The sequence below is a fragment of the Eulemur rufifrons genome, chromosome 19, assembly GCF_041146395.1.
Source record: "Eulemur rufifrons isolate Redbay chromosome 19, OSU_ERuf_1, whole genome shotgun sequence".
Taxonomy (NCBI): Eukaryota; Metazoa; Chordata; class Mammalia; order Primates; family Lemuridae; genus Eulemur; species Eulemur rufifrons.
This window is the reverse complement of record NC_091001.1, coordinates 66,763,543-66,777,445: the sequence shown is the minus strand read 5'-3', so window position 1 is coordinate 66,777,445 and position 13,903 is coordinate 66,763,543. Positions and strand designations below refer to the sequence as shown.

At 33.4% G+C, this 13,903-nt stretch overlaps 1 protein-coding gene across 13 annotated transcripts in view; it reads left to right on the top strand.

The window, feature by feature from the left end:
- The window catches only part of EHBP1 (EH domain binding protein 1), a 322,545-nt gene that overhangs the window by 60,281 nt on the left and 248,361 nt on the right, over positions 1–13,903 (top strand). For all 13 annotated transcript variants that reach the window (XM_069494642.1, XM_069494650.1, XM_069494641.1 and 10 more), the window contains exon 5: positions 3,039–3,092. In XM_069494642.1, coding sequence (XP_069350743.1) covers positions 3,039–3,092 — 54 coding nt within the window. The remainder of the gene's footprint in view (positions 1–3,038; positions 3,093–13,903) is intronic.

Below are 13,903 nucleotides of genomic sequence, written 5' to 3'. Positions count from 1 at the left end.
TCAGATGTGTCTCTTGGTCTTACTAAAATTATTCTTTAGTAAAAATTATTTTGGGGGTAATACATCATCTGTGTTTTTAAAAAATGTTTCATCATGGCCGGGCGTGGTGGCTCACGCCTGTACTCCTAGCACTCTGGGAGGCCGAGGCGGGTGGATCGCTCAAAGGTCAGGAGTTCGAGACCAGCCTGAGCAAGAGCGAGACCCCGTCTCTACTAAAAATAGAAAGAAATTATCTGGCAAACTAAAATATATATATAGAAAAAATTAGCCGGGTATGGTGGCGCATGCCTGTAGTCCCAGCTACTCGGGAGGCTGAGGCAGTAGGATTGCTTGAGCCCAGGAGTTTGAGGTTGCTGTGAGCTAGGCTGACGCCATGGCACTCACTCTAGCCAGGGCAACAAAGCGACACTCTGTCTCAAAAAAAAAAAAAAAAAAATGTTTCATCTGCTTTAAGAATTAATATATGTCATATTTTGTATAAGGCACTGTTAAATATGTATTCATTTATGAGATGTATATTCATTAATTCATTCATCAAATATTCTGGAGAGCCTCCTATGTGCCAGGTACTTTTCTAGGTCCCAGAGACACCATGGTTAAACTGAACCAACAGAGTGGATAAAAGTCAGAAAGACCTGCAACAGCAACATAGCTTTAACACTTAATTAGTTGTGCACTGTGGGAAGTTAATCTTTTAGGTTTCAGCTTTCTGCTCTGTTAAATGGGAATAAAAATATACCTATCTCATAGTTGCTGTGATGAGTGAAACACTTAGCATAAGAACTGAGACATGGTGAGTGCTCAGTAAATATTTTGTATTATTATTATTATTTTGATACTAACTCTACTGGAGCTATGCCAAATTCCTTAAAAAACAAAACAAAGGGGAAGGATTAAGTAGGGAGGATGGTAGGATGTCTCTATCCTCTGCGTATTGCATCACACTTTATTATTATTATTATTATTATTATTTTTTGAGACAGAGTCTTGCTCTGTTGCCCGGGCTAGAGTGCCGTGGCTTCAGCCTAGCTCACAGCAACCTCAAACTCCTGGACTCAAGTGATCCTCCTGCCTCAGCCTCCCGAGTAGCTGGGACTACAGGCATGTGCCACCATGCCCGGCTAATTTTTTCTATATATTTTTAGCTGTCCATATAATTTCTTTCTATTTTTAGTAGAGACCGGGTCTCGTTCTTGCTCAGGCTGGTCTCGAACTCCTGAGCTCAAACAATCCGCCCCGCCTCGGCCTCCCAGAGTGCTAGGATTACAGGCGTGAGCCATCGCGCCCGGCCCACACTTTATTATTTGATCTCCTAAGTAGCACTGTTTGTGCCCTAAATGTATCCTGAAAAAGATCCTTCAGCCTTTATTTACAGTCATTTTTGTCCATAAACCTACTTCATGGGCAGAGCTGGCTGTGGAAACAAATACCCAGTAGAATTTTCTACTTCCTTTTCCCTTCTACACTTTCTTACCTCCCTCTGTGCACCACCACCAAAGAAACTCCTTTTAGCAGGTTTTTGTCCCACCTGGGCAAATTTACTCATAAAACTAGTTGCCTCAATACAGTTCAGACTCAGCTAGCTATCATACTAATATAGTAAAAAAAAAAAACAAAAAAAACCAAAAAAAAAACTAAACATAATTAATGAAGTAACTAAGGAGTTTGGAATTTATCTCATAGTTTGTAGGGGTTGCTAAAGAAATCTAAGTTGGTTCTAACATGGTCAGAACTGTGGTTTGGGAACAATAATCTTGTGTACAAGACTGAATGGAAGGCAGAGAGACTAACTGAAAGAACGCCACATTCACTTTTATCTTAAAATAGTCTACATACAAACTCAGCTATGGCAATAGAAACAGAAGATTAATAATAGACTAAAGTTGAATCAATCATAAATAAGATGCTTCCCTGTGAGAAACATGTGGGACCTGGGATTCAGTAGGGGAATGTGAGAGCCCATCTCCCTTCTGCATACGGTCAATGTTAAGAGTGGAATGTTAAGCCAAAAGCCTGCTTTATTGAAATACTCTCTTTACTGTCTCATTCTCTTTCTACCCTTACCTCACCTTTAACACATAGAGTGAACCTAAATAAGTTAAATACACATATAATGTGACCCCACTGTCTTCTCTGTCTTATATTCTGTTGCTTTTTTGCCTTTTCTTACTCTAATATCTGTGGAAATCCTATACAATCCCACCTAGCCCAGATATTCTCTCTCTCATGAAGCTTTTCCTGTTCATTCCTTAAGAAGTAATGTGTCATTTTTAATCTCTGGTAAAATCATGTATTTCATTCATCATAAATTTATTTAGAATTATTGTGTTTTATCTTCAAAGGCAAGAAGAACTATGTTTGAATCTATATAACACTTCTACAATGCTTTATATAATAATTGCCCAATAAATATTTGTCAAATAAATGCTTACAGAAGTGTGCCTCATTTTATAAAAAAAAAAAAAATTGCATTTGATTTTAGGATCCATTACTCTTTCTCAGGTTTCTGAGGCATTTCCAGGGTTAATGGGGGAAAGGTAAGAGGAGGGTATCAACAGCCCATGCTAATTTGCCTTTTTGTCTAGATTACCAAGTCCCTTGCAGTACTTTGAAATTCCAGATGTTTATATAACCTCTGCACTGAAGAACACCTTGCCTCAAGTGGTACTTTTAGTTTAAAATACTCACAGGTATAAAAACGAAAGCAGGGCTTTATATAACCATTTAGTATCTTAATAAAGTGTTTCTTAATAGTTCATTCACCAGGTTATCTGTCTCCAGTTAGGTTTCTTTTTGTCTTGTCATAGATGCAATGATGGAAGATAGTGGTATGCATTAAAAAAAGTAAAATAGATTTCTTAATATTAAATAATGATTTAAATTTAAAGAAATTATGAAAGTAGTCTAAGAGTAGGCTATTCTGCCTCTCCCTTTTTAAAAGTTGGTAAAATCTAAAAACAAGGCTGTTTGTACTTTCTTAATTGGATTGATTGAACTAAAGACATGTATTTCAATTTCATATATTGCTTTTGTTCCAGGATCCTCATGCAGAGGAATTTGAAGACAAAGAGTGGACATTTGTCATAGAAAATGTAAGCTAATCACAAATTCCTTCATCTTTCACATTTTCAACTTTATATGTGTATTATTAAGGTACATTGGCATTTTGGCAGTAGGAAAAATATGCCTTACGAAAATTAAACAGTAATTTGTAGCTTTTAGAATAAAAAAAAAATGAAATGATAGCCAATAACAGAATTACTTATTATTTAAACAGAAGAAATGCTTTTGTTACTGAAGACTTACAGTACCAAGAAATGCTTGGTACTGTAAGTCTTCAGTACCAAGTTACATATATACTGTATGGGGCTTGAGGGCAAGACCATGTATTATTCATCTTTTTATCCGTTCAGCATCTAGCGTAGTGCTTCTCACAGAGCAGATGATCACTGACACATTTGTTGAATGAAACAATAAATGACCTTGGAAATCTTTAAAAATAAAATGTATGTTTTAACTCTATTTGGGTTGAGATATTCTAGATCGGTACCTTAATAATGACCTAAAATTAAATTACATATTGTGGGATCCTAAGTCACTAGTATGGATATAGTAGGTGTTCAATAAATGTTTATTGACTGGGGATTTATGAAGATAGGCAGTGAAAATATAGTGATTAAGAATGTGGGCTCTGGAGTCAGAGAGGCCTGATTTCAATCCCAGTTCTTCCAGTTACAAGCTGTGTAATCACAGGCAAGTTTCTTCTCAGTTATAAAATTATAGGGTTGTTATGAGGACTAAATAATTCTCAATGAATATTAGCTTTTACCGTTGTCTTAATAGTTGTCATCATTACCATGACTTTCATGATTGTGATCATCATTAAAGTTTAAAACATTTATAACAGACTTCTAATATGCTTTGCATCATTTTCTTCCTTTCTGTGCCTGACTTTCTTTTGTATCTCAGTAATAAAAGGAATCTTACACTTTTTCCAGAAGTAACTGAGCCATTTTAGGCCTAAAGAACTGAGATGTTTTTGGAGCAAGATCAGGTCTGAACACAGTAAAGGGAGTTCTGCTGGCTGGATATTAATTCACTGTCATTGTGTTAAAGATTCACAAATGTTAACAATTTTGGCTTGTTTGTAGTGGTAGATTTGAGCATTATACTTGGAGTAGCAATTAAGTTAAAAAAAAAAAATAAAAAACCAAAGACTTGTTGGAATTGGTTACAGACTCAAAAGCTAGCTTTGATTCTTATATCAGGAACTTCTCCATTCCCACTGCTTCACTTGACCGGCCTTAAAAAAAAAAAAAAAGGAACTTCTCCCCACTGGTTGGGCTTCAGTTTTCAATATTCATTGCTCTATTATACATCTGAAATCTCTTTGTTAACTTGATATATAAAAGAATTAGCTAGTTAAATTTGAGTTAGCCAGCTACTTGGGAGGCTGAGGTGGGAAGATTGAGCCCAGGAGTTTGAGACTGCGGTGAACTATGATCATGCCACTGCACTCCAGCCTGGGCGACAGAGCCAGACCATGTCTCATAAAATAAAAAATAAAATAAAATAAAGTAAATAAATTTGAGTCATAATTAATGACGAAAGTACATAGAAGCTAACTTTATATTTGTTTAGAAAGGCGTTCTTATTGCATGATTATCCTAAGATAAAGGCACACCAGTTCCAAATTTCTGAAAAACAGATTATAAACTAAGCTATTAAAAGGTACAAGTTAAAAAAAAGTCATATATTAGATTTGACTCCAGAAGGCATTCAAATCTGTGGGATTTGGGGAAAAAATCTTTTTCTTCTTTATTATACATTTTATAAAGGTATGTTAAAGGTCAGTAGAAAAATATTAAAATTTAAAATAAAATTGTGAAATTTAAATGGATTATGAAATAAAGATATGTATTTTGGATTATCCTTTCCATGTTGGAGTATGTGTTTTTCAAATGAAAGAGCATATTTATAGCCTTTTAATGTAAAATATGTTTATTTATGCTCAGAAGCTTATTTTGTTCATTTGCCTATTTATTATTCAAATGGTGGAAGTCATGGGAAATCTGACTGTCAGGTAAGGGAGTGAATATAGGAGGAAATTAACAGCTGGAAGATTTTCTGGTTCCTGGGTCTCTGCCTCTACATATTTTTATTTGAACAAAAAAAGCATTTTTCTTTCTCTCATCTCATAGTATAGCAAAACCATGAACTTTGGTTTGGGTTAGAATTTAATATAAATCCTGACATATCTTTAAAACTAGTGACCTTGAGTAAATTATTCTCTAGAATTCAGTTTCTTCATCTATAAAATGAAAGGTTTCTGCTAGATGATCTCAGAAGGCTTTTCTAGGTCTATGAGTGTTTTAATTGATGGAAATATTTGAGTTAATTAATAGAAATAACTATTTGAAAATTATTTTTCTGTAGACCAAATTTTTGATTTTTTAAGTTCAGGTAGAAAGGAATATTTAAAGGAATTATCTAGGGTAGGATTTTGGAACCAATTAATAATGCTAATTTACGTCTTTCTTTGAGAAATCCCAATCAGCATATATTTTCCCTGTATAATATACTTTTGTTTCTGGAATGGAGTATGAATATTGTTGTAAATTTCCTATACTGAATTCTTTAGGCCTAGAAAATCTAGGCCAGTTTGAGATGCTAACAGGACCCCTGCTTGGAATTTTTTTCCCTACTCCTTCCTTATTTCTCTAATAGTTATTTCCTATTCTAGATTAGGAAAACAAAAAGAAGTTGAATTGTGCTATAAATTAGTTTTGTATGTAAAGGAAGATGCAGCAGAAACTTCATTTCTCAGTCATAAGTATCAAAGAAAATAATCTCACCTTTTAAGATTGTTTTATGATTGAAATCTAGGAGAATCTAGTTATTGAGCTAATTCAAAGAAAAGTAAAGTTAACGAATGTGGGAGGGGCAGGCACTTTCTCAGCTATTAGTAATGATGACGACAACAACAATAATGCTTGCTAGGATCCCCATGCAAGAAAATAACATAAAATTTTTTTATTAGATACATTTCTTCTGATTTTTGTTGGCTTATGCCTGTTTTTACAGCAGGTTTTTTTTTTTTTAAAAGAGGTGATGGGATTTGACCTCTTTTACCAGCCTACCATGTTTACTTTTTTTGAAGGTTAAAGAAATAAAGGTAAATATTAAGTGCATCCATTATCAGATTTGCTTTCATAATATAACATTACCAGACTTCAGAAGTATTGTGCAATTACACTCTTAATGCATAGGAAAGCTCATGAATGCCTGTGTTGTGAATAAAGCATTTAAAACACATTAACGCAAGAGAATTCACCAACATACTAACTCTAAATTAGGACAATTATCATAAATTGTGAACTGTCTAATATCAGAGGATGAGTTTGTGTAATTAAACCTAAAACAAAACAAACAAATCAAAGGAAGTGCTGTATTCTCATGTGAAAGATAGCCTAGAATTGGGCAGATCTCTCTTTTTTCGTTTTCAGGAGGACCTTAATTTCTTTCTGTTAGGACCAACTCCTATATAGTGAGATTTGAGAATAGTTTTTTTTTTTTTTAAACCTGTCCAGGTGTGTTAACTCTTTTTACCTGCTTTGGAAAATCCAGGCCAGTTTTCTGAGATGCTAACAGGACCTCTGCTTGGATAAGTAGATTTAATAAAGGAAAGTTTTACTCCATTTATTTCTGTATCCACTATAATTTTTTTTTTTTAAACCATAGTACCTTTTGGGTAGTAGCTTCTCAATATTTGTTAAACGAGTCAATGAATGGATGATTATATAATAGTTAAACTCAGTGAACTGTTAGAAATCCTGTGAGAATTATTCTTTTTAAGGGAAGAATAACGGTACTATCCTATACTGAAGAAAATTTGAAAAGTAGACCCTAGTGGCAGTTAGATAGTAAATGAAAGATCCATATGTTACAGTAGAAGCTCTTCTGATCAACCACTATTTAATTTACATGGATTATTTCATACCTTTAATTCTGTTGTAAAACATACTGGTTTTAAGTCCACTTGTGTCAACATGGTTAGGAGGCTACTCTGTGACACACTCCTACACACTTTTGCACTTACAAGTGAGTTGTATGTTGAGTTTGACCCCTAACAAGATGTTTTAATGCTGTTGACCTATTATTTCAATTATGTAATTTAATTAGATATTGCATAGATCAATGAAATAATCAGTTCAAAGGATTATTTCATGAGTTGTTAATGCTTTAGAAAGACTAGTTGATAAAAGTGAGTTGTTAAAAACTGCTGTCCAGTCTGGTGTGAATATCTTTATAGCTGTAAAAGTCTGGGAAAAAGTAATAAAAATCTGGAAGGATTTTGTCTGCAGATTGCATTTCTGTTGTACTTAAGTATTCATTTAAAAGAAATTGAAATTCACTAATGATACATTGTGGGTGTTTATTAGATGCGAAAGTCAATAATTAACAAAGTTATACTCAAGAGTCCATAAAACTGTTGAACGAAGCACTTTAATATGTATTGAACAAAATTAAAATTTGGGGGTATCAGTACTCATAATTTTCCCCTTTAATTGACCAGCTTCCTTGGTCAGTCAGAGCATTTAAAAGGAATTCTATAAATGTATATTAAACAAGCCAATCTCATGAGATCTATATAAGCATCTATAGGATTAAAGAACTGTCTTAGACATTCTTGTAAACCAAAATTCAATATAAGCAGATATTGCATTTTTCAGGTTGTAGCAGTTTGTTCTACTTGTCATAATCTAATGAGGTATTTTTAACCTTCCCAATAAATGAGCCGATATTCATTCATTTATTCATCAGTAAGTACTCACTGAGCATGTGTTATGTGTGGGGCACTGTTTTAGGCACTAGAAATAGAGTGGTATATAAAACAGGTAACAGATTTCTTCCTCATAGAGTTTAAATTCATATGTGTGTGTCTGGGAGGAATAAACTTAATGTGTGAAATATATAGTATGTTTGACAAAATAAATATATAGCATTAAATATAATGTTAGATAAGTGCTATGGAGAAAAATAAAGCAGGGGAAATCTTTATGATTACATGTTCATAATGAGCCTTCTTATTCCTTATAAGGTCTCCAAAAGAGGATTGGGGTATGCTTGTGAAATTAATTAAAAATATATTTTAATAAGAGAGTTGATGAATATTGTAAGGTGTGGGAAAGTTTAAAAACTTTAAGACGCTATATAAACCTTTTCCTAGGTTACAGCTCCCCTCAGTGGTGAATGATGAAATTGACTCTTGCTTGGAGAAGCAATTCTTTTCCTGCAGATCATCATGTAGCATTAACATGTTACAATGTTATACTTTACCTTAAATTTTAATGTGCTTCCACATTTCATGTAGAAAAGTCAGTGAATTTCAAAGGGCTAAAGTCTTACTCTTTCTCTTGTAAAATCTGGATTTTGTTTGAAAGTCTATTGGTATATTATTCTGATACTTAAAAGGCATGCACTTCGAATGGAATTTTAATACCTTTCTTTTCTTTGCACTTCTTGTTACAACTCCACAGTCAATAAAGAAGTTTTGAGACTTTATCCATAATGTCCAATAGTAACATTAGTAATAAAGAGTGAAGTTTTAATATAAAATATCCCAATAAAATAGAAGTCTCCAAAATATATCACTCTAACACATTTATTAGACACTAAGTGCTAGATACTATGTAGACTGCTTTATGCACATTATTTTATTTGTTCTTTACAATAACTCTAAGTCAGTTATATAATCCTATTTTACAGATAAAGAAAGTGAGGTTTAGAGAGGTTAAGTAACTTGCCCAAGGTCATATAGCTAACAAGTTGAGATTTTATCCAGTTTTGTCTTTCTCCAGGGCTCTTGCCCTTAACCCTTAATGCGATAACTACCTCCCTTAATGAAAAGATGAAAAGTAATAATTTGAAATTGTAGAATCATAGAGAAGTTTTTAATCAGCCTTCCATAGTAATAAACCTGTAAGGAATATATATATTATATTAGTGAAGGTAGGTTGTTAATTATTGTTTATATTCAATCCAGAAGTTATTTGGATTAGTTACTTGACTGCTGCTAGACATTATAAGATGGAATTCAAGAATTATCAGTCACCAGAATTTTGAATATTTTATCTCAAGGCAGCCTTCCTGCCTCTTTGAGATAATGATGTTTTCATTTTGTTGGTTCTTTTGTTTCTGTGTTTTGTCTGAGCTTTCTTCTTTGAACCAGAAAGCTCCTTATACATAAGTCAAAACTTTAGAGGTGATTCTGGCACTTGCTAGCTATGTTATCTTAGACAAGTTATTTAATCTTTCACAGCCTCTGTGTTCTCAGGTATAAAATGATGGTATTAATATCTACTCCACAGGTTATTGATTAGAAATAATATATGTAAAGCATCTAGCTTGGTAAGGAGTATTAATAGTTATTTTTATAACATTCCTTTCTGGAGGACATAGAAAGAAATAAAGGAACAGAAGCTTGATTTTCAAATTTATTATTGAAGGGTTTTAGTTTTTCTACTCATTTATACCACTTATGCGTCTCAATAACGTCTAGGCTTCATCATTTACCTCAAAAGAATGACAACTTACAAATATCTTACTTGGATTAAAATGTTTTTATCCTTCTAAAATTTTCATCTTTTGATTTAGGATATTTTCTCCTTATAATTTAATCCAGCATTAAGAACCAGTTTTTTCCTGAAAGTAAACAAATGCTGCTAATTTGTTAATATCTATGTCTGGGCCTATGTTTGTGTTTATTCACAATATGATTATGAATATACTTCAAAAATATAAATGAGCTTATTTTGGGTTACTTATATCCATTTACCTATTATTAGTGCAGATAATCAAAAATGGCTACTACTAAACATTATGTTTCTTTTTATCTACCATAATACAGTAATGCCTGTTCATCTAGGCAATTGATTTTGTGGGTTGTGTGTTTTTTTTTAATGTGAAGCCACAGTGGTTATATTCAGAAAACAAAAATTTTTTCCTCCCTAGTGTTTTAGATTACCCAACTAAATCCAGAACCATTATATCTGTAAATTACATCCATAGGTTTTAGTTTTTAAAATCTAAAAATTTTTATTCTTTTGATTCCATTGGTTTTTGAATGAATAAAAAATGCATATTGATAAAGGGCACCAATCCAGGTTAAATTCATTCAGTTCTTCTGCATTTTCTATATGTCCAGAAATTTGGTAACTATTAGAGATACAGAATGAATTCAGACATACAGAATTTCATCTAAGATTCATGAGTTTTTTTTCCCCCCACATTTTTTCTGTTAAATTGGGGTCATCATACATCTAGGGTATCTCACAGTTACAACTGGTAGTGGTTTTTTCTTTCTTATTGCTATATAACATTAATGGTATGTCATCTTTAAGTCAGTGAAGACTTACATTTGATGACATAAGATAGCCTGTCTTGGCCTGGCGCAGAGGCTGATGCCTGTAATCCTAGCACTCCGGGAGGCGAAAGTGGGAGGATCGCTTGAGGTCAGGAGATTGAGATGAGCCTGAGCAAGAGTAAGGCCCCGTCTCTACCAAAAATAGAATAGTGGTAGGTGTCTGTAGCCCCAGCTACTTGGGAGGCTGAGGCAGGAGGATCGCTTGAGCCTAGGAATTTGAGGTTGCAATGAGCTATGATGATGCCACTCCACTCTACCTGGGGTGACAGAGCGACACTCTGTCTCAAAAAAAAAAAAAAAAAAAAAAAAAGAAAAGAAAAGATAGCCTGTCTTTAAGAAGCTTATAAACTAGTAAGATGTCAGATACATAAAGGAAGAACTGCAAGAAAAACGATATTCATAGTGTTCTAGAGAACAGTAAAGGAGGGCAGAGTCAGAGAAGACTTCCTGGAGAAAATGCCTGCAGAGTTTAGTGTTCAAGAAAAAATGAAGTTGGACAAAAAAGGCATTCCAAGCAGAGAAAAGAAATATTAGGAAAGATAAGGGGAAGAGAGACAACAGTGAGTTTAGAGCAAAAATTGAGAGGAAGAGATAAAACCAACCAAAAGAAAACATGAGCTCCCCCATTAAAGATATATAGACATCTACTTTTTGTTTTTTTAACTGTTAACCCAATGAATTTAATAATAGGCATGTGATTAACTTGAGGTTCTATGTGCTCCTTGGAAGAGAGCAGTGGTGTATCAAAATGTGTTTTCTTGGTGCCACCTATCCGCTATCCAGTCTTTCCCTGTGTTTCCAGCTGTCACCATTGAGATGGACAGTTCAACTCCTCTGTGCCTTTTTAATTGCTGTTTGTTTGATGTTACCTCCAGAAGCCTTTTAAATGGATAGGATATTACTTATGTTAATTTCAAGTTGGATTACGTTGAACAGGATTGCTTGCCCAACCAAACTCACCTGAGAAGATTATACTAAGAATAGAGATGATAAATAGCTCAAATAATGTAATGTAAACAATAAAAAAAATCAGAAGAGTTTCTGACCTTATTAGCTTTAATGTGAAATATTCTCCAAAATCCAATCTCTGGATCTCACAAAGTTACATTGTGAAAAATCACCTGTACTTTTTCTTTCAAAGAAAAAAAATATATACAAATATTGCTTCTCTCCCTTAATTATTTTTCCTTCATCATCTCAGCCAAAGGATCCAATGTCTGGGTAAAGACTGGATATCTTGTTTAGGAACTGTAACTTGCACTTTCTTTTCTTTAAACTGGTATAGCTTCCTTAGTAGCTCCAAACTAGAATTATCTTTTCAGCCAGAAGCCTTTCAAGAGTACCACTTTTCCAGTGGTCCAAAGGGTGTACATGAAAGAATGCCACATCCCACAACACAAAAATTAGAATTATCTTTCCTCCATCATGTAATCAGTATGATTTATAATCTAAATACCAATCAGACATGGCTCAGCCTTTTTAGGGTAGGACAGCATTTATCTTACTATCATCTTATTTATAGCCTCCCTATTAATGTTCCACTCCCTATGGAAATGTGGCCCAGTTAACTTTCTTGAACCTGATCAATCAAATTTCCACTAGGCAGCACATTCTACTTTTTGTTCTTCTATAAATCCAATAACTAAGAGTAGTTGAGTCGGTAATGCCCATTCATCTGCATTTGTTAGTATTATGTAATATATATCTATATATTAATTTTACTATAGTTAATTCAACTTTATGTATAGGAAATGAGTCCTTTCTTCATCCTATTCACTGCAATTGGTCAAGAAAGGAAATGAATTCTCCTGCTTTTGCTGAATGGCAAGAAAATTTACGTGGTTAGCCATAGTGGCTACTTGCTGAGAGAGTGTGGTATTGTCCTACACAGCACTAACCAGAATACATTTGAATGATAAATCAAAGATCCCTGTATTGTTAAGTCTCTTTTAGGCCATTCTTTTGGTGTAAACTTCTCATCTATGTTCTCTTCTTACAGCCCCAGAGTCTTAGACCCTTTTGGATTTCTAAATATCTCAGAAATTTGAAAGCACAGTGTATGGGGGACCTCTGTTCATCTTTTCTTTCATATAAATTTAGCAGTTTGGATAAATCTAATCAAGATCCAATTTTTTTTTTTTTAAAAAAACACAACTTAATTTTTTAATCTTCAAACGCGTGCAAAAATAGAAGGAATAATATACCAAATGTCTGTGTACCCATCTCCCAGCTCAATAATCTTCAATATTTTTCCAAACTTATTTCATCAATCCTCCTACTTTTGTTTGTTTTATCAGATTACTTAAAGTAGATATCATATTTATATCATTTCTTCTGTAAATAATGAAGCCCACTTGAACATCATTAGCTTAAGAACTTGCTAAGAGATTACTGGCATGTCAGAAAAGAGGATTCACCTATAAATAAATTTTTTTTTTGGTAAATTTAATTTCCTTTAGGTGATCTCTCTGACCTGTTAGGCTAAAGTCTCAAAATTAGCTATTTTGATTCTTGAGAAGTGATATTATTTGTTCTTTTTTCTACATAGAAAAAAATAATTGACTGTATTTAAAGCAACAAAGCTATCCCTGTAGCCCCCATAGAATTTATCTCCTGCATTTAGAATAGGAAGCTCATAGTTCAGACAGGCTTTTCTGGTCTTTTAATTATCCTGTCAACTTTCTGTTCTGTATGATTATGTGAATGGTGACTGGCTGTCTGTGTAAATTAGGCAGGGTATTCTAGATATGACTAGGAGTTAAATGAAGCTTTGTCAGCCAACTCACTCTCATTTTGGTTAAATTTCTGAGAAAGTTGTTATATACATTTTTTTTCCTCCCTAGTTTTCGTTATGTTAAATATTTAGTATGTTATTGAAGTTCAGAAAATCTTTCAGATTGTGCTTCTGGAGGAAAATTCCATCTCCTTATTTTCAAATGATCCTTTGACTTTAAAGAAAATAATGGAGAAAATTTTGTTGTACTTAAAAAAAACTGCAACATGCTTTGAGCCTGTCAGAATCCTAAGATTCTTGTGCACCTCTACCCATCTACTTAAATACTTACTTAGTTTTCGATTTTCATCTTGTCTATTGTCTCATTTTTGGTTAATCATTTGTCAATTTTATTAGAGTGAATTAATGAGAAGAAAGCAAGTTTCCAGCTTCAGATCTACATTCTAAAATTTCTGACATAGGAAGTGAACTCACATGAATTAACATGAGAAGTGAACTGTACTGTATTTATCTATGTGTAATGCAAGAAACTTGTATTAAAATAGTAAATAAAAACTGCATTCCAGATAATTTATTATATGGAGTAGTTTAATTTGTGAAATGTCCTAGCCAACAAATTTAAGGAAAAGTTTTATTTTGCAGCAACAAAGCTCTATAATCATACTGTTAACAACGTTCATGCTTTTTGGTTGTTATTTTCTGACTTTTGTCCCAGTTCAATATGTGTAGATTCATCTTTATTG